The following is a 23,828-nucleotide window of genomic DNA, read 5'->3' as shown; positions in this document are numbered from 1 at the left end:
AAATATCTGATACCAAACCTGACTGTTCGCAACCTTGGGGCTGAATTCTATGTGACCCAGAAATCCCACTGTTAGTGTCATAACCGGAGGCGAGGCCCCTTTGGCCAGCCAGGGACTCAGGGGCAACATTTTACAGGTAGCGGTCAATAAAGTGGCTGCCATCACGCTGGCTTGCCTTCAAGAGTTGTTCAGCCAATCCGAGGGCTGGCAGCTCAATAATCTCAGCAGCAAGGAGAGAATCCGTCAATTTCTGAGACACTCTCGAAGGCAAGTAAGTGAGGTTGGGGGATGCCTGGGCAAAGCAAGCAGACCCCAGCAATCAGAGGAGGATAGGGGTCACTGAGGGCATGAGGTACTATTGCTATGGGGGTGATAGACATTCCTAACAATGATTTCTCTGTGGACCATGGAGTACTCATAAAGGAAGGCCTCTTCCCTCCTTGAAAGTCTGATGGGGGCGGGCCACCAGGGTTTACTTGGTGAGCTCCTCTGACGTGGGCAAAATCTTAACAGAGGTGGGAAAGGGCCCATAATCGGCCACGTAAGTGGCTCAATTGTGCTTGTGGTAGGCCAATTAAGTGCCTCTTCATGCTGCTGCTGGTGTTTTACCAGTTGTGGTGGGGTGCCAATCCACGTGGCAAGGCCTGATGTTGAGAATGTTCCCTCCTGCTCAGGCACCCCATGCCTCCCAGAGGACATCCAGCAGAAAAGACTGCACCTGCTTTGTCCCCCTATGGCTTCAGGATCTTTGTCCCCACCCCCATACTCCAAACCCCAGCCTCACACTAGGGCCTGCCTGAGTGAGCCTGTGCCATTTGCCTAAACTTCCGTTGATGCTGGGTCCAGGACGGGTGCAGTCGAATGAGTGGCCCCTGCTCATGGTGGAGCTGCTGAGCCTTAAGAGTTGCTTGCACTCTGATTGGCTGGCAGCTCTTGGAGGTGGGATATCCTGCCTCTTGGGGCAACTAATTTTCTGAGCCACACAAAATTGTGTCATGGCATCCCACGTCGGAGGAACCAGACCTTTCGCAACTTTCATGAGAAACATGGGAAAAGCCACATCTTCTGGATTAAATTGTGGCCTCTATCTTTTATGATGTTCCTTGAAACCCACTTCTTTAACCAAGTTTTTGGCTTTCTGCCATAATGCTGCCTTATATGGCTTGATATTTTATCTTGGTTTAAAATAGGCCCAACCATCTAAAGCTGCTTCATCAATGACCTTCTTTCCATCATAAGGTCAAGTGGGCTATTCACTGATGATTGCACAGTGTTCAGCACCATTTGTGACTCGTCAGAAACTAAAGAAGTTCATGTCCAAATGCAGCAAGACCTGGGCAATATCCAGGCTTGGGCTGACAAATGATGTAAAATTTGCGCAACATACTTGCCAGGCAATGACCATCTTCAACAAGAGAGGATCTAACTATCACCCCTTGACATTAACATCGCAGAATCCTCCACTATTACCCTGACCGGAAACTGAACTGGACTAGCCATATAAATACTAAAGCAGGCCACAGGCTAGGAACCCTGGGGTGAATAACTCACTGCTTGACTGCTACCCCTTCCACAAACATTCAATTCTTCCACCACCAATGAATAGCAGCCGTGTGTACCAGCTACAAGATGCACGGCAGGAACTCACCAAGGTTTCTTAAGAAGCACCTTCCAAACTAACAACCACTAGAAGGACAAGGGCAGCAGATGCTGGAAACACCACCTTCTGTAGGCTCCCCTCCAAGCCACTCACCTTCTTGACTTGGAAATATATCACCGTTCCTTCACTGTCTTGGGACAAAATTCTGGAATTCCTTCCCTACCAGCACTGCGAATGCACCTACAACTCAGGGACTACAGCGGTTCAGAAGGCAGCTCACCACCACCTTCTGAGGGGCAACTAGCAATGAGCAATAAATCCTAAACAGTGAGGCCCACGTCCCAGGGATGAATTACAAAAAGTAATGATCCAGTGAAGTGTCTTGGGCATTCTATTACATTAAAGGTGCTATATAAATATAAGCTGTTGTAGAAACAGAAAACGTTATTTCAGATTTCTAGCATCCGCAGTATTTTACTTTTGTAATTACCTTGAACATTGTGTGAGATTATTGCTATTTTGTATGCAAATTTTAAACAAATCTAAGTCAAAAACACTTTAATATGATGCTGTATATAGATATGCAAAAGGACATAAATTACAAGCAAAGGGAAATATATGGGTTAGGTGTTACCTGTAGTCCTGGCATTCCTCGCTCTCCTGTTATACCCCTGTCACCCTTTCAACAGAAATGGAAATCAGTATTACTAAGAGGATCTATGTCAGTAAATGTATCATACAATTAAGGTTATTTAACTGTATGATACATTTACTGACGTCAATATCTAATAGTCCTAACTTGGACGAAAACATCAAAATTATATTTTAACCAATTAACTTTCAGTGAGTAAACATTCAAATAGGAAAACATTTTAAATAGAGCTGCTTAGATATCAAAGGCAGAATTTTCCCACAAAAATTCTAATATCATAATGTCACAAGACATTACAAGCATCAGAATGTCGTAATCTTTCGACACTCCGCCACTTTTCTGGACAACTGGGAGTTGGTGCTGGCAAGGGAGGGGAGGCTAACACATGGTGGAATTGGCTTCAGAGTGCTTGGGCACCATTTCACCAGGGCGCCCCAATCTGCCGGTGAACTGGGAGACCTCCTTCCGCCACCTATGGACATTGGGAACCCCCCCCTTCATGGGCGGCATGTTCAACCCCCCTACACTGACACAGGACATTGGTATCAGGGAATCAGAGCACTCCTGATGGGTCTCCTGGCAACCCCTGACATGCCCATTCTGTGCAGACCCCCGACATGCCCCCCCATTATGACCCCCATCACGATCCACCCTTGCACGAACTGCACCCCCTGTATGGACCCTCTGTGCATAGGTACCCATTATAACCCCCAGTTACATCTCCTGTCAAAGACCCCACGCAGGTGCCAGGCCCACTCTGGCCCCACCCCTTTGGCACTGTGCTGTCACACCTACAGTGCCCAATTGGCACTGCCAGTGTGTCAAGTGGGCGCTGCCAGTGCACCAGATGCGCATTGCATGATGGGCACTGCCCAGCCATGCCCCTGACCACCTGGAGGCTTCAATGTCCTCCAATTCCTCTGGCATGGCCATGGCACCTGGTCTCCACCAGTGGAAACCAAGGGTGCAATCTTACCCGCTTGCCATGCCGATCGACCAGCGTGGCCAGTCAGTAAAATAGCGCGAGAGGTGAAAAATTGGGTTAGCTCCTGCTTTCTCACCTCACCTGCTCTTACTGGTACTGTTTTGCCAGCAAAATCACCAGAAAGGACACGAGGTTGGTATCAACATTAATGGCATGAATTACATGTCATTAGTGAGTGACAGATGCTGTTGTTTGAGCTCACTTGTACTTACCCCTCGCCGGGGAAAATCACAGATGGCCCGCAACCAAAACTGCCTGTCATTTTTGCCCACTACACAGCACTGCTAGACCTCACTGGAGTCAATGCTAGGAAAGAATTTTACCCCCTCAAGTTCTTTGCAAGGAACTCTCAGAAGGAAAAGTCTGGTGAAACTGGTTGAAAACTGCAACTGTTTCGAACTGGCATGCAACTGGAATAACCTGCATGCAACATGAACAACTGGGAAATCCAAATGGAAATCAGTTGGTGCCTGATCTTGTCAGCCAACACTGGCTGTTTCTGGTTGTGATTTACTGGGAACAGATGATTTAACTGGAAACTAACTGGTCTAGACACTGCTAGTCTCTCTATGGTCCCCTGAACTCTGTGTTCAAGTTTATTTATTAGAACCATAGAACCATAGAAAATTACAGCTCAGAAACAGGCCTTTTGGCCCTTCTTGTCTGTGCCAAACCATTTTTTGCCTAGTCCCACTGACCTGCACTTGGACCATATTCCTCAACACCCCTCTCATCCATGAACCCGTCCAAGTTTTAGTGTCACAAGTAGGCTTACATTAACACTGCAATGAAGTTACTGTGAAAATCTCCTTGTCACCACACCAGCACCTGTCTGGGACACTGAGGGACAATTTAACATGGCCGATGCACCTAACCAGCATGTCTTTTGAACTGTGGGAGGAAATCGGAGCACCCGGAGGAAACCCACAGAGATGTGGGGAGAACATGCAGACTCCGCACAGACAGCTAGGAATTGAACCCTGGTCCCTGGCGCTGTGAGGCAGCAGTGCTAACCATTGTGCCTCTGTGTCACAAATGTCTGATATCAGACTAGTGCTCTCCATTTTTCTGCATGCCCATGTGCTGCTTATTGAACTTTGCCTATGTTATCAGATTGCACAGACTTTCTCGAGCTTCCACCCAAGTGACCAACTATCCTGTATTTTACGTGATTGTCCTGGAATTTATACTGCTGTCCTGTGTCTCATGTGAGAGATGTGCAGTTGGGTAGTTCCACAGTCTCAGTTGGAGGGAGGAAGGGATGGTCCAGCAGTCATGGAATGGGGTGTGGGGGATCTGCCTGCCCCATTTCAGGGTCTGGAAACAGGATGTATTGCACACCTGCAGACCTGCACAGACATTTCCCTTGACAGCCAGCCAGGGCTGGCTGAAGAAACAATAGCCACCTGTGTTAAAATTGAGTGGCCACATGTTCTATGTTGCATACTTTCCAAATCATGTGGCACTGAACTAGACCAATGCTTATTTTCCAGCATCTCTGAACTGTCATTCTGGGGCCAGCATTCTATATTACTAATGATAGAGAGACAAGGCCCCCATTGAGACAACCAGGGTAAATCGTGTTTGACTAATTTGCTACAGTTCTTTGAAGCAAAGTGGTAATGGGTACCCCCCCCCCCAACCCCCCCAAACCCCCCCACACTGCAGATGTAATATATCTGGACTTCAGGAAGGTATTTGCCACACAGAAGGTTAATATACAAGGTAAGATCATAAGGGGTTAGGGGTAATTTATTAGCTTGGATAAAGACTGTCTAACTGACAGAAGACAGAGAGTTGGGATAAATGGGTCTTTTTCTGGTTAGCAACCAGTGGGATGCGCCAGGGTTCAGTCCTTGAGCCCCAACTATTTACAATCTATATTAATGGATACAGGGATAGAAGGTACTATAGCCAAATTTGCAGGTGATACTAAAATAGGTGGAACTGGAAATTGCAATGAGGAAATAAGAAATTTACAAATGGATGTAGATACGTTAAATGAGTGGGCCAAAATGTAGCAGATGGAGTTTAACATGGATAAATATGAGGTTATCCATCTTGATCGAAGAATGGAAAGCCAACTCATTATCTAAATGGAGAGAGACATTGGAGTGTTCTGGTGCAGAGGGATCTGGGTGTCCTCATGCATGAATCGTAAAAAACTGGTATTCAGCAGCAATAAGGAAGGCAAATGGAATTTTGGCATTTCTCGCGAAAGGAAGAGAGTATAAAAGTAGGGAAATGTTGTTGCAACTACACAAGGCATTGATGAGACCGCACCTGGAGCACTGAGTACCGTTTTGTCTCCCTTATTTGAGAAAAAATGCAGTGGCATCAGAGGCAGTTCAGAGGAGGTTCACTCGATTGATTCCAGAGATGAGGGGGTTTGTCTTAGGAAGTGAGATTGATCAGTTTAGGCTTGTTTAGGTTTAGAAGAATGAGGGAAGATCTAATTGAGGTATATAAGATGATAAAAGGTATTGGCAAAGTAGACATGGGGCCTATGCTTCTTCTTGTGGGGCAATCTAGAACAAGAGGTCTTAGATTTAGGATAAGGGGTAGCAGATTTAAAACTGAGATGAGGAGAAACTACTTCTCTGAAAGAGTGGTGAATCTGTGGAATTCAGTACCCCAGAGTGTGGTAGATGCTGGGACATTGATTACATTTAAGGAGGAGATAGACAGAAATGAGTGGACACATTTTACTGTTTAGTGGTGTTGAGCATTATGTGCTGAAAATGCGTATTAGCAATTCAAATGCACAGGCCAGGTTACCCAATTCATGGCCCATATGATTACCTGGTCATTCAATTTTTTACATTGTAACATAAGTGACACATTTCTGCTAGGGTTAAAGTTTACAATATATAGTATGATCCTAGCTGCTGTTACCACTGGCCAAGTCAGATCCCAGGGTGGATAGATAAATAGGTCCTAACTTTTATTTTTTGTTTAGCTACATGGAAGGTGGCTACTGAATAGGAGCCAGCTGACAAATGTTTAACAAAGAAAAAACATTTATTAAGTAAGAAAAGATGAACTATATTATACTACTCCTTCATCCCATTATACCTTTACAGATATACATGGAGTTGTAAGGATAATACCAGTTACAAAATCTATCTTATACTCTAGTGTTCATAGTATGTACACAGTCATGTAAACCAATAGGTGAACGGTGGTCAGACACCCCACAGTCTGAAACCAAGTGACAGATGCCACACAAACAACTTCTATGAATTTCTCATCAAATCCCCCCAGATGCTTGTCACGCTATTAGACAACTCGTCTGATTGAAATTCTGTTTTTCACTTGAGGGTTTCCAATCTTTGCTCTCAAAGAACACGCCTTGTAATCTTCTCCAAACTTTTCCTAGGTGTCTTTATCAAGGATCCCCCTCCAGGATTTCAACATCTACTTGAGATATTCCTGTTTCCTGGAATGCCATGTGCTTTCAAGCTTCCCCTTCCATTCAATCTTTAGATAAGCTGGCATGCCAACAAAGCACTAGTGTTCCACAGGCCCATAGGAAGGAGTCACCAACCTTGGTTCTCTGGTTTCTTGCAAAGCCACATTATCCCAGATCTGCTCCTTGCAGCCCTTCCTTTTAACTGGGAACCTCTCTTGACTTCACTGAACAGGACCTTTTTTTCAGATTCCCGTTCTTTATTCCTTTGACTTCACAGTCTTCTTGGAACTTTCTTCTGTCCCATTGCCTGGTTTCTGGTACTTTCCTGTTCTTTAGTCTGGGGCTTGGTCTCTGTAGCCTCTCTTCATCCCTGTTCTGGCAGTTTCTGTGAAAAGCTCTTTGCTTCTGTGTTACCTTGTTCCAACTGACTCAAACTGCTTCTGCTTTTCTGTGTGGGCCCTGGTTGCTAGGTAACAACCCTGTTTTTTATGCCCTGTGTTTGCTTTGACATCATAAAACCCTCATTAAAAGGCAGGTATCTAAACAAACCTGCAGACTTAGAGGCATCTTTTAAAAATGAAACTAAAAAGTAAAGCTGTAGACAATACCCAACACGCATAAATATAAATATATCTTACTTAAAACGATATCTATTTCCTAACAATATGTCACTTAGGCTAGGTGTGCAATGGTTATGCATTATCGTAACTTACGTTAGGTGTGGAATGGTATGCATTATCGTAATTGCTATGTTTTCCTTGGAAAGTAAAGTGTTTACATCGAAAAATTGCCATGGAAATTAGATTTAGATGTTTTACCACCTTGTCAAAAATGGGAATAATACAAAAATGAAATCAATTTGCAGGAGAAAAAGCAAAAACATATTTAGTCTGAAATACAGCAATTTCATTCCAACACATCCACAAAGGATGAATCCAGTCATGTATGTGTCCTTGTGAATGCTTGCTTTGCAATGCTGTTTCTAACAGTCTGGGTTTAGACAGCTGCAGTACAAGCTGCATGTGGATTACCTCCAAACAGTGTGAACTGTCTGGAAACAAAATCTTAAAATATCTATTCCGACATCACCAGAATGTACTGCCGTGAACAGTTATCTTGGCTCTGTTGCTCAAACTGAAAGTTCCAGAATATTGACTTCAAAAGTCATGCCCCGGTGTTTCTGCTCTTTTTTCAAATAAAGGATTAATTAGCTACATTTTCTGGAAACAACAAATACAATTTGGTTAATCACAATGCAGTATTCATATTCTTGAAGCATTTGAATTCTGGAGTTTGCAAATTCAAAGTGGCACAGCAGAGGTTGGGAAGCCAAGAACAAAATTAATCTTGGTCAGTAGTGAATATGTGTTTGTAATGAGAATGGGAAGAAGTAGAATTTTGTCTTGTGATAGAAGGGAGGGAATTGTTCATAGTGCTGGATGGAGGGTTGGTTGAGGAGTGAGGGGAGCCTTGAAGCACCTCTGCTATGGGTTCAAGAGAGAGGAATAAATAAAGTGCAGTACTTAACCTTGCAGTGAAGCATTACTGCATTGGTGCTGGCCAGGTGACCTTGAAACTGTGTCTCCACACATGGTAGATGGAGTGATTGACAAGCTGCCTGGCATTGCTGGGAAACAGGAGTTTCCTCATCACCCCCACCTCTTTTACAATCACCTTTGAGAAAGAAGAGGCTTGCCTGTGGCTCATTTAGAGCAGATTCTTTTAGAATCTTGGAAACTGCAAGGCAATGCAACCTCTCTTTAAGAGAAAATGCTCCTGCCAATCGATTGGTTTGCAATTAGGTTTGGCAATTAAATTGGAAACTTATTGGCGAGATTATAATGTGAATTGGGAACTAAAACACGGCAGCACAGTGGTTAGCACTGCTGCCAGAGATCTGGGTTTGATTCCCTGCTTGAGTCACTGGCTGTGTGGAGTTTGCACGTTCTCCCCGTGTCTGCGCGGGTTTCCTCTGGAAGCTCTGGTTTCCTCCCACAGTCTGAATTGGCCATGCTAAATTCTCCCTCAGTGTACCCAAACAGATGCCAGAGTATGGCGACAAGGGAATTTTCACGTAACTTCATTGCAGTGTTAATGTAAGCCTACTTGTGACACTAATAAATAAACTAATAAAACATCCTTGGGGGTGGAGGGGTATCCATTGGCCCCATTCGCCGATGGCGGGAATCCTGATTGCCCACTGAATCGGGCTTTGTGGCTAAAATTGTGATTCCCGCTGGGCGTGAGGGCTATCGGGATTCACCCAACCCACCCTGCCAGCCCCGGTCAGGTTCCTGCCGAGAATGAGTGTCAACCAGATTAATATATTACAATTAGCAGGTTTGAGGGTCCATTCACATGGACCCAACCCCCCAGCAGGAAATGCACTGGGTGGGCTTTAGTGTTGATCATCACTACCATGGTCCTGGCATGCTGCACTCTGAGTGTCCAGGGGAGCACCACCAACTCCTCAACAATGAGGGGCATCTTCCCCCCCAACACTCAAATAAGGGGCCACTCCACCCACACTATGCAGGAATGAGGGTGATCTGACCTGACACCCCCGAGGCCTCCTCCCCTTTCAGACCCCCACTCAGCCCACACCTCCTTAACACCACCCATTCAAGCCCCTCTCAGCCTTCCTCTCCTCTCAGGCCCCCCTCAGCCCCTCTTCTACCTTAGCCACCTCCCCGTTAGACCTTATCTCAATCTCCCTTAGTCCCCCTCCTCCCTCAGCCCCCCTCCTCCCTCAGCACCCTCCCCCCACAGCCCCCCTCCCATCTCAGACACCCACAGCCCTCTGCATCCCCCACCCCACCCTCAGACCCCCACTCAGCCCACTCCCCCATAACATCACCCATTCAGGCCCCCCTCAGCCTTCCTCTCCTCTCAGGCCCCCCTTAGTCCCCCTCCTCCCTCAGCCTCCTCCCCTCTCAACCCCTCTCCCACCTCAAACACCCACAGCCCCTCACCCCCCTCAGACTCCCTCCCCACTCAGATAGGGAGGCTGCAGAATGGAGTGCTGCAACGATTTAAAATCCTGCCAGGTGACAGGGGGCATGGAGGTTAAAGTGACCTGGCTACTTCAGAAATTGCACAGCTGACAGGCAGGAACTCAGACGTTGATCACAGGGCTGCCTGAGATCACCATGCCAGGGATGGTCTTCACGTTTGCCAGGGCTAGCAAGGGCGGTCCAGCCATACGACTCCCATCCCAGGGGAAAGTGGCGAGGTCAACCCCTTTCCCCCAACTTGAGCCCACCCAATCCCCAGGATCCTTGAGGGACCCATCCTCTGCAGTCTGCAGTGGCAGAGGGGCAAATGGCCATTGTACCTACCTCCTTGATCCCATTCAGGACCCAAGGTGCCAGGCCAGGATATTAGTGCCAGAGTGTCAGTGCACCACTGGCACTCCCAAGGTGTATGGCCTGAATGGGGAGGCCTCAGTGTGGATCTGAGGGTGAAGGAAGCCTGAGTGGGAGGTTTGAGGGGGTGGGGGCTGAGGGGGGGTCGGGTCACCCTCATGCCTGCGCGGTGTGGTGTCGCGGGGTTGACCTGTGATTTGAATGGTTGGTGGGAGGATGTCCCTCTGTTCTGAAGGGTTGCTGGAGCTCCCCTGGACCCTTAGGGTCTGGCATGGTATATCCATGCTTGTGATTGCCATCACAAAGCTCTAATGAAACATTTTTCATTAATGTTTATACAACTAATTTGTCCCCACTGGGTGGCTGGATGCATGGCAGGGGGCTGGTGAATGGGTGGTCGACTTGCATAATTATTGGGTTGCCGTCCACTATGGGTGGGAACCTGATCAAGGTCGGCGGGGAAGGTCATGTGAATTCCGATTGCCTTGATGCCTGTTGGGAATCCTGAATTTTGGCCATCGCCCCATTCTGCGGGTCATTGGGATTCTTGCGGGCCCTCTGCCAAGGCTGGAGAATCCCGCCCAATTGTGTTCCCTGGAACGTAACAGCAATTACACTTCAAAAAGTGTTTTATTGACTGTAAAGCACTTTGGGACATTTTGAGGTTGCAAAAGCCACTATATTAATGACTTTTTTAAACAAATAAATATTTTGCTTCAAAACTAATAATGTCAAATATGCTGTCCAAACAGCAAGAAAATCTGAGTCAGCAGAAGAACAATCACTATAGCATGGACTATCCATATAGAGCTGCATCTGTCAGCTGCTCAAGTATAGATACTTTGGGCCTAATTTTAATTCTGTGTAAGTGAATGGGTTCAGAGTAATTTAGGATCATGCCTTGGCATCCATTATTTACTGATGAGCCAGCATTTCGTCAAGCAAAGATTTATTGATGGTGAGGGTTCAGCATTGGTGCAGCTGCTGAGGTAAAAGCCAGATTGATGATTGGACTTTATGAGTTGCCTCTGGATATAGAGGCCAATTAGCCTGCTTTCTGATGGAGTATTTTAGAACAGAGGAGCATTGTTTATCGGGAATGTGGGTTCAACACCCACAGCAGCAATTATCAGCACTGTACTCTGACACTGAACATCACACAATTCCATTGGAACAATAGTGTAAAACTAAACTACATGAACCCAGATCATTAACACCGGAATGACAGCATTTTTCATTAATGTTTATACAACTACTTTGGTTGTGCAGAGGCCCCAAATCAATTTTCACCCTGTTGAAGAATGCCTATGATGTAGAAATGCCGGCATTGGACTGGGGTAAACACAGTAAGAAGTCTCACAACACCAGGTTAAAGTCTAACAGGTTTATTTGGTAGCAAAAGCCACTACCTTTTGGAGCGCTGCTCCTTCGTCAGGTAAGTGAGAGTTCTGTTCACAAACAGGGCATATAAAGACACAAACTCAATTTACAAAATAATGGTTGGAATGCGAGTCTCTACAGGTAATCAAGTCTTAAAGGTACAGACAATGTGAGTGGAGAGAGGGTTAAGCACAGGTTAAAGAGATGTGTATTGTCTCCAGCCAGGACAGTTAGTGAGATTTTGCAAGCCCAGGCAAGTCGTGGGGATTACAGATAGTGTGACATGAACCCAAGGTCCCGGTTGAGGCTGTCCTCATGTGTGCGGAACTTGGCTATCAGTCTCTGCTCAGTGACTCTGCGTTGTCGTGAAGGCCGCCTTGGAGAACGCTTACCCGAATATCAGAGGCCGAATGCCCGTGACCACTGAAGTGTTCCCCAACAGGAAGAGAACACTTGCCTGGTGATTGTCGAGCGGTGTTCATTCATCCATTGTCGTAGCGTCTGCATGGTCTCCCCAATGTACCATGCCTTGGTACATCCTTTCCTGCAGCGTATCAGGTAGATAACGTTGGCCGAGTTGCAAGAGTATGTATCGTGTACCTGGTGGATGGTGTTCTCACGTGAGATGATGGCATCCGTGTCAATGATCCGGCACGTCGTGCAGAGGTTGCTGTGGCAGGGTTGTGTAGTGTCGTGGTCACTGTTCTCCTGAAGGATGGGTAGTTTGCTGCGGACAATGGTCAGTTTGAGGTTGTGCAGTTATTTGAAGGCAAGAAGTGGGGGTGTGGCGATGGCCTTGGCGAGATGTTCGTCTTTATCAATGACATGTTGAAGGCTCCGGAGAAGATGTTGTAGCTTCTCTGCTCCGGGGAAGTACTGGATGACAAAGGGTACTCTGTCCGCCGTGTCCCATGTTTGTCTTCTGAGGAGGTCGGTGCGGTTTTTCGCTGTGGCGCATCGGAAGTTCCAACGCGGATCATTGACACGGATGCCATCATGTCACGTGAGAACACCATCCACCAGGTACACAGTACATACTCTTGCAACTCGGCCAACGTTGTCTACCTGATACGCTGCACGAAAGGATGTCCCAAGGCACGGTACATTGGGGAGACCATGCAGACGCTACGACAACGGATGAATGAATGCCGCTCGACAATCACCAGGCAAGTGTTCTCTTCCTGTTGGGGAACACTTCAGCGGTCACGGGCATTCGGAATCTGATATTCGGGTAAGCGTTCTCCAAGGCGGCCTTCACGACACACGGCAACGCAGAGTCACTGAGCAGAGACTGATAGCCAAGTTCCGCACACATGAGGACAGCCTCAACCGGGATCTTGGGTTCATGTCACACTATCTGTAATCCCACGACTTGCCTGGACTTGCAAAATCTCACTAACTGTCCTGGCTGGAGACAATACACATCTCTTTAACCTGTGCTTAACCCTCTCTCCACTCACATTGTCTGTATCTTTAAGACTTGATTACCTGTAAAGACTCGCATTCCAACCATTATTTTGTAAATTGAGTTTGTGTCTTTATATGCCCTGTTTGTGAACAGAACTCCCAATTACCTGACGAAGGAGCAGCGCTCCGAAAGCTAGTGGCTTTTGCTACGTAGAATGCTTACACAGAGAAAGGTTCAAGGATCTTAGAGAGGAGCAACATGCTATGCTGAGACAGAGTGTTGGACCTCACTAGTAGAGGCATCCATTGAAAAGCAAAGGAACAGTTTAGGACAGTGAAGTCAGTGTCAGGTCTGGGCCATAGGTCTACACAGGTGGCTAAAGCCATACTTTGGAAAGCAAGGTGCCCCCTCCTAAAGCCAGCAATGACAAAAGTGCATTGCTGACATGTACAAAAAGGCTGAGAGCTTAGGCTGCCCTTGGTTAATATTAAAGCAACACACGAATGCAAAGCATCAATATCTAATCAACATCCTGCAGACAGCAACGTTTCTGCAAATTAGTTGCTGTGTGTTCCTATAAACCAACAGTGACCACATCTCAAAGTAATTCATTGGCTATGAATCACTTCACCCTAAGACATGAAATAATCTACAGTATGTCAACTCTTTCTTTTTTTCTATGCTTCTTTCATTGTCCCCTTATCTACTTTAACTAGTTTTGTTCAATGAATGGTGTCAAATATTTTGATTATTTCATTAAAATTAAAAGTATTCTAATCAAAATAGATAAAATGACTCAGAATATAAGCTGCTATTATCTGATATTTTTCTAGTTTAGGTGCATTGACCCAAACAGGCGCTGGTGTGAGGCGACTAAGGGAATTTCACAGTAACTTAATTGCAGTGTTAATGTAAGCCTTACTTGTGACAAATAAATACATTTTTAAAAAGGTTTAATGCTTTCCATTAGAATGTATTTAAGAGTGAAATGTTGGGGTGAATTTTCCCGTTCCGCCCATCACGGGTATCATAGCGGGCGAGGGGCAGACCATGGAAAGGTCTCAGGCGGGATTTTCTGGTTTTGGGGTGAGCACTGCCGGAAGATTCTGCCCGTTATTTTTAAATTAAAAGTTCAATTTAACCTGTACTTATTGTCTTATACAGCACTAAAATGCAAATACTGCACGTATGTGGTACTTTCTACTTCACACCCATATTTTATTCCGAGGCACAGAACAATTGGTTGCATTCTTGGACACTGTTCGCACATTTAATATTTTATGTTCCAAGTTTTTAACAATTGATATAATTCAAATTGTGACAATAATAACACGTAGTGGTGTGCATTACAATAATACTCAAATAAAATTCCCAAGTTTCCTTCGCACCTTGATTCTTTTCTCACATTTCATACTAGCATTATGGATTTTGTTTTGCAATTTTATTCATATTTGTGTAATTAGAATATTTTAACTATTAATTGATTCGCCATTATAAAGAGAATAGTGCAATTTACCTGATTTCCTTTGACACCTGTGTTCCCTTTGTCACCCTGAAAGAAAACAGGTTGAACTTTCTGAAATTTTTCTTGAAAATTTCTCACTTGGTACAAGCAAACTAAAAATTATGAACCATTTCAGCATTCAGTGTCATCTGTATCCTGTGGAATTTAACTACAGTTTATCAAAGTAAAAAAATAGAAAGAATACCATGAAAAGAAACCTAAATGTCATTGCTTAATCTTTAACATTTATTGGTCTGAAGTATTTGACCTGGGATCAATTCCGGCCTTGGGTAACTGTCTATGAGTTTGTACATTCTGCCCATGTCTGCGTGGGTTTCCTCCAGGTGTTCCTGGATAGTCCAAAGATGTGCAGGTTAGGTGGATTGGCCATGTTAAATTGACCCATAGGCTGGTATTTTATACTCTCGCCCACCCAAGGCTTGTAAGATCCCGCCTGAGGCCAACGGAGAATGCCGTTCTGTGAGCCTCGCCCACCCGATTCTGGGGCGGGGAGACGGTAAAACTCTGGCCATAGTGTACAAAGATATGTAGATTAGGTGGCTTAGGCCATGATAAATATGCACGGTTATAATGCTCTTTCGGAGAGTCAGTGCAGTCTCGATAGGCCGAATGGCCTCCTTCTGCACTGTAGGGATTCAATGATTCTCCATGAAAGTAAAAATGGCATATTTCTAAATAGGCTATTTATGAGTACCAAGCTATGACAAAAATGAAAACACAGTATAGGTAGTAAGGATAACACACTGCTTAAATATCTCTGATTAAGGATTGATCCAATTTCTGTAATAAATGATATCCCCACTTGAGTATGATAAAAATTTAAGCTGAGGTACAAAACATTTTGATAAATCTGGTACTGCACAGTGCTATAGGACCCCATTTTTATGTAACCTTATTGATGGGAAGATGTCTCAATAAATCAACTTTATTTCACAAATTCTTCAATTATTACTCTTTGTCGCGGCCAACATGTTGAATCGGATGGTGAATTTCAGTTTCTTTCACAAGCCAGAAGATTGTGGCAATAATTAAGGATACAGATATTGGAGCTTTCTTAATTTTTAAATGAAACAGATGTTTGAATCATTGCCAATTTCTTTCCTAGGTAGTCCTTTGTTTTAGTGACTATTGTATCCACTCACAAATCTACTTTTGGTAAAGGTTGCTGCACATATTAATCTGTGTGAAGCACCCAGATGTGTGAGTATTAAAGATGTAAATTATTGAACAAAAATCAGACCAGTTTCTTTATGGGTGTCTTACTCCATTAAACAAAATATAAATGCAATTTGTTGTTCCAACCTGACCATTTTTAGCTGATATTTGCTGCACCCAGCTGATATAGTACAGTTTTTTCTTTATTCCTTCATGAGATGTGGGCATCACTGGCAAGGTCAACATTTGTTGCCCATCCCTTATTGCCTTTGAACTGAGTGTAATTTCAGAGAGCAATTAAGAATCAACCACATTGCTGTGGATCTGGAGTCACATAGACACCAGACCAGGTCAGGTGACAGTTTCCTTCCTTAAAGGACATTAGTAAATCAAACACGGTTTACAACAATCAATAATTGGTCACTATCACTGATACTAGCTTTCAATTCCAGATTTTATTTATTGAATTTAAATCCCACCAGTTGCCAGCGTGGGAATTGAACTCACATCCCTAGAGCATTCAACTGGTCCTCTGGAGTACTAGTCCAGCAATATTACCACTACATCACCCTCTCTCATAGTTGAGTCCTATCCATTGACTCTGTCTCCACTTCCCGCTGCCTCGGAAAAGCAACCAGCACAATCAAGGATCCCACGCACCCTGGACATACTCTCTTCAACCTTCTTCTGTCGGGAAAAAGATACAAAAGTCCGAGGTCACGAACCAACTGACTCAAGAACAGCTTCTTCCCTGCTGTCATCAGACTTTTGAATGGACCTATCTCATATTAAGTTGATCTGTCTCTACATCCTAACTATGACTGTAGCACTACATTCCGCACCCTCTCCTTTCCTTCTCCCCTATATACTTTATGAACCTATACGCTTTGTATAGTGCGCAAGAAACAATACTTTTCACTGTACCCCAATACACGTGACAACAATAAATCAAATCAAATCAAAAGTCTCCTGCAGAAGTTGCTGAACTATATCAGATGTCCAATGGTTCTTCCATAAAGTCCACAAGAAGTCTGGGGGCAGCTGCCAGCTTAGCGCCATTCCTTCATCACTGACTACAAAATCCAGGCCAATTTTTTTTTGTTGAGAGGTGATGGTGAAGTGGTGCAAATGTTCCAGATAGTTATGCCATTCTGTTGAGATCCATGAACAGCGGAAATAGTTTCTCTGTAAGTCATACACACCATAACTTCCTGGAATGTCTGCATTGGAATAATGGTGAATGTTCTTAAGGCAGAAATTTCTAGCAAATTTTGGACCAGTCTGTTTTGCAGATGCTCCGTCTTTGGTTATTTTCAAAGAGGATCAGGACAAAAAAAATTAAAATCTAGATAGAACGCATCTTTATGAGCGCCAGTTATAATCCACTTATATTTGTTTTAAAAGGATGTGGGGTATATAATTATTAGTCATTTTTTAAATTAAAACATGTATCTCCTCAATCTTTTTATTCCACAGTGAAAGGTAACCTTTTAAAATTATCATTTTACTGAGAGGATGGGGGCTCTTAATTAAATTTCAATCATTCTTTTGGCAGCTCACGAGCTCTGGATTAGAATGGATGATCAGCGAAGTGTTTAAAACATTTGGTTCCATACTCTGCTGTCCCTGCTGTGATGATACCACAACAGATTTTGTGCCAGATTTGTTCTGGAGTTAAATACTGGCTCCAATATTCCAGAATAAAAACTAAATGCTGCCGTCAGCGGGAAAACCGGAGTGTTTCCGATTGGCACTGGCAGCACTTGCCAGGTGAGATACAGTCACCTATTTTTCATAGAATCCCTACAGTGCAGAAGGAGGCCATTTGGCCCATCGAGTCTGCACGGACCACAATCCCACCCAGGCCCTATTCCCGTAACCCTACATATTTACTCTGTAAATCCCCCTGACACTAGGGTCAATTTAGCATGGCCAATCAACTTAACCCGCACATCTTTGGACTTTGAAAAAATCCTGAATAGAATACATGCTGGCCAGCCCACCTTCACAAGAATTGAAGGGCACCCGGAGTTAATTGACAAGCCCCCTCCCTGCCATGGACATGGCAACACTCTGCAAACCAAGGGAGCGCCTGCAAACTTTCACCACTGGGGGGGTAACCTCCCTTCCACTCCACCACTAAATGTATGGGTCACTCACTCCCCATCTCACCCTACCCCCACCCTCCCACCACTTAGGCATAAGGGTAACCCGAACCCACCCCCTAAATCAGTTGCCCCATCCCCCACCCTCACAAGAGAGAGACATGGCAATATGGGGTCACCAAAGGCCCCACCCTCCCTCAGCCCACTCCTTTAGGCCCCAACCCAGGGCAGTGCCAAACTGCCAATTGTTAGTGCCAGGGTGTCAGTGCCAGGATGGCAGGGGGCATAGTAGGGTGGCAGGAAGAATGGTGGCAGCCTCTTCTATGGATGAGAGCTACCACCAGTGCATGCATGCTATTCCTGATGAGGGAGTGAAGAAGACCCACCATGATCTTCAGAACAAAGACAATGGGGCAGCACTGTGGCACAGTCCTTAGCACTGCTGTGTCACAGCGCCAGGAGCCTAAGTTGAACTCTAGTTTTTGGCTCATTCAGGCTACAAAGGGGAAACCCCCTTGTGAAACTGACATCTCCTGCCAATCAGATGAGTTCAAAGGGGTCTGATCACACCTGGGGCTTCTGAAATCAACCAAGAGCAATCCCTTCTGTAGAATGGAGTGTTGCTGTGATTTTAAAGGCTTCCAGATGTTCAAGGGCAGGGATATTAATGTGACCAGGCCATTTCAAAAATACAGAACACAGACAATAATGAAAACAGAAAATTGCCAGAAATCACCATGCTAAGAGTCTCCGAGGGCAAGAAGGAGACATCCGGCCACAAGACCACCATCCCAGAGGAGAGTCCCGAGGTCAACCTCTAGCCCGAAGCCACCCAATTCCCGGGACCCTCGCTCTGCAGCCTAGCAGCAGCAGAGGGGCATGTGGGCACAGTACTTAGCCCCCTCAGAGTCCAAGGTGCCTGGTGCACGGACTAGCACTAATCGGTGCCTGCTGGGCTTCCCACTGGGGTGGAAGAGGGGCAGGGGGGGCGGCAGCAATGAAAGCGTATCAGGAGGCTGTGGGCAGGGGGGGTGGGGGGGGCGGGTGCAACGATGAAAGCGTATCAGGAGGCTGGGAGGATATGGCATCAAACCCGGTAATTAGATTTAAATGAATATGAATGAGTATTCATCAAGTCCTCACCCGCTCTGGGTGAGAAACTGATTGGGGCTGGCGCAGTGGGCCAGGAGACTCACAATGGGTTTCACGCTTGGCGAGAATCCCGTTTTGGTTATCATACCCGATTCAATGGGCCATCGTGAATCCCACTTGAAGCTTGCGGCCCCGGAGAATTGCCCAACTGTTTTTTTAAATTGAGTCTGAAGCTCAGCTGTACAAACTCATGTAAACTAAATAAAATTGGAACAATCTGCTATGCCAATGATCCATTTTAGCACAGTAGAAATTCTGAGATCAGTGCAATTACACCAGTTTCATTCATTTATTTTACAATAAAATGAGCACGAGAGAGAAATTTTGTCCTCAGTTTCAAGATGTATTATTTTCTATGCAGGAGTATTACAAAGCAACATTTGACGCCATGCCACATAAGGACCAGAATTTCATGCTTGCCTCGGGAGTGCATGCAATTGCAGGGATGGGATTCCCTCCAGGTTCCCACTTGCCCTGATTTTATGCTGGGGCAGGCAAGGACTTGGATAGGAAGCTCACCCTTGTCCTTAAGTTTGGCCACTTAAAGGCAGCTTCCTGCCCAGCTTCAATTTTTATGCCCGTGGCCGATTTAAGTTCTGTCAGGGAAATTTGAATATAAAAATAGTTAGATCTTGAGTCGGAAGGGATGGGAGGTTGCAGGTGTCATCTTACGGCTGAACACCCTTCCCTTAAGGCCCAGGGACCTGCGGACCTCACTCCACTCCAGCCTATTCCCTGAGACCCTGATTGCCCCCCTTGTGTCCGCCCAGATCTTCCTTACCCTCTCCGTCCCGGGAACCCTTACATTTACCTGGGTCACCAGTTCCCAGGACCTAGTCTCAGGCAGCACCATTCAGTTCTTCTTCTGGCCACTGCAGCTCTGTTGCTGGAGGGACTGGAGAGCTGTTGGCCAATCAGATTGGCTGACAGATCTCCAAGGTGGGACGCCCTTCTGAGTGAGGGATGGAGGTCCTGCCTAATGCCAATCAATGTACAATGGGGTGTAAAATCGCTGCAGGGCCAGTCAGACTCAATGGGGATGTGTTCCTCACCGACTCTTTGGATAGTGGAGACTTTCTGGCTAAGGAATTAGTTAAAGAGATAGGTTTTAAAGAAATAGAGAGGTGTAGGCATGAGGTTCCATAAATTCAGGCCTAGGCAGCTGAAGACATGGCCACCAGTTGTGGAGCAATTAAAATCAGGGTCGATCAGGAGTCCAGAATTAGTGGAATGCAGCTACTTAGTTTGGTTATGAGGTTTGTAATTATTGAAGATTACAGAGTTAGGCATGAGCGAGGCCACAGAGGGATTTAGAAGCACTGATGAGAATTTTAAAATGTTAAAAATCTTGCTTAACTGGGAACCAGTGCAGGTCAGTGAGTATGGGATGAGATGAATGGGACTCGGTGCTATAAGGAGACAGGCAGCAGAGTTTTGGATGACTTCAAGTTTACAGAGGGTAAAATATGGTAGGCCAGCAAGGAATGCATAGGAATTGTCAAGTTTATAAGTTACAAAAGCATAGATTAAAATTTCAATACCATATGAACTGACGCAGATGAAGTTGGGTGATGTTATGGTCGTGGAAATACGCAGAGCGTGATTTTCTAAAAAAAATGAAGTGCCCAACTGGTGGGAAAATGGGTGATTTTCCCACCCGTTTTTTGGGTGAACTTAGTTGAACTTCCAGCACCCTGTGTTTCACAGAGTCCGTCAGGGGATTCACACTGATAGTGGGGGGAGGGGGGTGGCGTGGCCTAATCCCACCTGACAGACAGGCATCAGTGTGCCCATCACCAGCCTCCTCCCCACGCCCCCTCTGATTGCCAGCCCTTGAGCCTCCGCCCCTCCCCCACCCCCGATGGCCAGCCTAAACCCCCCCACCATGGCCAGCCTTGATTGTCCCCCCGATGGCCAGCCTGACCACCCCCCCCAACATGGCCAGCCCCAATTGACCCCTCCCTCCTTCCCCCCCAATCGCTGTGCAGAGTGCTCAGTGGTTTCCGCTCCATCACCAATCGGCCCATCCCCAGTCTGGCACTGCGCCCAGAAGGCCCCACCCCTTTGGCACCAGGAGGGTGCCTGGTGGGCACTGCAAGGTGCCAGGCTGGCACTGCCCAAGAGGCATCTCCCTGCCCCTAACCTCCCTGGGGGGCCTCAATATCCTCTGCACCCACCAGCGAGGCCATCACACTTGGTCCCCATTGATGGGGACCAGCTTTAATCCCTGCTGGTGAGAACCTCCTCTGGTGAGGTCAGAAACATTAGCAAGCCTGGACACTACCATCCCAGGCTCGCTAATGAGATGGAAATGTGAATTTTCATATTGTAATCAGCCTCTGTTTCCCAGCGCATGGCTGATCAAGCCATAAAAAATGGCCTGGGAAAGTCATGATTGGCTTCCCCGTTTCAGCCCTCCCGCTGACATTTCCTGGCCTGCTGCGCTACTCGAGCAATGCAGCAGGCCTGGAAAATCATGCACGCAGTCTTTTATTGACGCAGGTATGTGGTTGGAAGCTCATCTCCATGTCAAATATGGCACCGAGGTTGTGAATAGTCTAATTTAGTCTCAGGCAGTTGCCAGGAGTGGGACAGATTTAGTGGCCAGAGAATAGAGTTTGTAGCCATGACCAATGACATATGCTGTTGAAATCCTAATCTATGCTTTTGTTACTTCCAAATTTGACAATCTTCCCAAATAAGTTTATGCTTATCCAACACTGGATGTTGAACAAGCAGCCTGATCACTTAGAGAGAGTGGAGGAAATGAGTAAAGTGATGGTGAGGTAAAGCTGGGTGTTGTCAGTGTGAATGATGCTATGCTTTCAGGTGAAGTCCTTGAGGGGCGTGTTGATAAGAAATGGGCTGTGGGGGGGGGGTGCAATGGGCAAGGATAGGTCCTTGAAGGGGCTAGAGCAAGGGTAATAGTTTGAGAGTGGGAAGAGCAGCCACTACAGGTGATCATCTGGCTATGATTGGATAGTTAAGAATGAAAACAGACTCTGATTCAGCGGAGGACTGTACTCAGCACCTTCCTTCATCCTATTCTGTTAATGGGCATATGTTATTTCAAAACCTTCAACCAACTTTTCACTTGGTCTCAAATTTTCACTTGTATCACCACCATTTTGAGTATAATTAGCAGCCTATCATAATTTAGATTTGTTAGAGTCATAGATTCATGCCAGCATGGAAACAGGCTCTTCAGCCCAACTGATCCACGTCAACCATGGTGCCCTCCCAGCTAGTCCCAATTGCCCACGTTTGGCATATATCCCTCTAATCCTTTCCCATCCATGTACTTATCCAAATGCTTTTTAAATGTTGCTAAATGTTGCTGTTGTAGAGCTTTTGTAGTTGGGATTTTAAAAATTCTTTCATGGGATGTAATCTTACTGCTAGGCCAGCATTTGTTGGTCATTTTTAACTGCCCTCAAGAAGGTGGTGGTATTCCATCTTTTGGATCAGTGACAGTGAAGGACCTCCGATAGTTCCAAGTCCACCACCACCTGTACCCTTCCAAGTCTGGATGATGTGTGACTTGGAAGGGAACAGGTGGTGGTGTTCCCATGCATCTGTTGCCCTTGTCCTTCGAGGTAGTTGGGGTCACAGAGAGGAAGATAATTACCGCGCACAGAATTCTTAGGCTCTGACCTGTTCTTTTAGCCACAGTATTATGTCAGGATAAGCTGGCATTCAATTATTCTTGTTGACAATAAAACAATACAAGATAAAATGCTACCATTTTATAATACTATTATGAAATATAGTTCCATAGCAATGATCACCAAACAGTAATCTCATCTGAATAAAAATCATAAATTGCTTTAAGACTTAACCAAACCTCTCAATCTGAGACTATTAAACCTGAGAATCTCCCATTTGTGATTTTTTTAAATAATGAAAATGCCGAAATAATCTAGACAATGAATGATTTCTTCACCAGATAGCCTATTGGGTAAACATATTGCCGAGTGGGTTTAGTCTCAGTATGTTCCTGAGCTAATTCAGTGAAGGAGACAACAGACATTTAAAATTTGATTCAAGCTGAGAATGGAAACACATTTTCCAGGATCCCACTCTTGATCACCATTGAGTGATCCCTTACTGGAAAGTTCATGTACATGTCACCACCCAATGTGTGGACAATCAGGCTTTGCTGTCATGCTCACTTTGGACAATAGTCTGTTGACAGTCAGCAACTCGATAGACAGCTGGAGAATAGCTAGCACTTGTGGAAAGTGAGTTAGCATGAGTCAGCGCCTGTGGGAGAGGAATGGAGAAATTAAATTCAAATTGTCGACTATCTGGATCTTTGATGAATGCTATAATTTAATGAAAAATGAAATATCATACAGTGGATCAAATTTCCTGTAATTGTATCTGCTCTTTGCAAATTGCTTCTCTCCTCTGTTCCTGAAGGCGTGACTTATTGATGGGGCATGAATCTGTAGGAAACCTGATCCAAATAGTCACTAATTTGTGTGTGAGAGACCCAACAGTGGGTGCTGGTGAGTTATACATACAGAGACATTGTAGACAGATTCAAACTAGTCTACGCATGAAGTCTTCTAAGAGGGATTGGTGGAGAGTGAAAACAAGAATCCTGATTGATTCCTCCCCAATCCGGGGAAGCTGACCACTGCTCTGAGGATTGGCACAAACTAGAGCTGAACCTGGGAGCTTCTTTGTCTGGATAGCTCAACTCACTGGATAAATTTGCTGAGTAAGAAGTCTCACAACACCAGGTTAAAGTCCAACAGGTTTATTTGGTAGCACAAGCTTTCGGAGTGTCGCTCCTTCTTCAGGTGAAATAAACCAGATAAACCTGTTGGACTTTAACCTGGTGTTGTGAGACTTCTTACTGTGCTTACCCCAGTCCAACGCCGGCATCGCCACATCATAAATTTGCTGAGTCAGGGAGCTTCTTGTGAAGGTTATGACAGGGCTACAAAGTGAGAATAGAAACACTATACCTTTATTCCTTTAATTCCTGGCATTCCAGAGTGTCCTGGCTGACCTGGTAAACCTGGTTCTCCTTTCTGCCCCTATTTAATACAAAACAAAACCTATCATTGCTCTTCTTAAG

At 45.4% G+C, this 23,828-nt stretch overlaps 1 protein-coding gene across 1 annotated transcript in view; it reads right to left on the bottom strand.

Annotated features, from left to right (window-relative positions):
* The window catches only part of LOC144493806 (uncharacterized), a 229,650-nt gene that overhangs the window by 40,840 nt on the left and 164,982 nt on the right, over positions 1-23,828 (bottom strand). The window contains exons 21-23 of the mRNA XM_078213330.1: positions 23,716-23,787; positions 14,319-14,354; positions 2,235-2,279 (exon numbers count right to left, since the gene is read on the bottom strand). Of these exons, the coding sequence (XP_078069456.1) occupies positions 2,235-2,279; positions 14,319-14,354; positions 23,716-23,787 (153 nt within the window). The remainder of the gene's footprint in view (positions 1-2,234; positions 2,280-14,318; positions 14,355-23,715; positions 23,788-23,828) is intronic.

The sequence above is a fragment of the Mustelus asterias genome, chromosome 5 (assembly GCF_964213995.1).
Source record: "Mustelus asterias chromosome 5, sMusAst1.hap1.1, whole genome shotgun sequence".
Classification (NCBI taxonomy): Eukaryota; Metazoa; Chordata; class Chondrichthyes; order Carcharhiniformes; family Triakidae; genus Mustelus; species Mustelus asterias.
The sequence above is the reverse complement of the archived record's forward strand: the minus strand, read 5'-3'. Positions and strand labels throughout refer to the sequence as shown.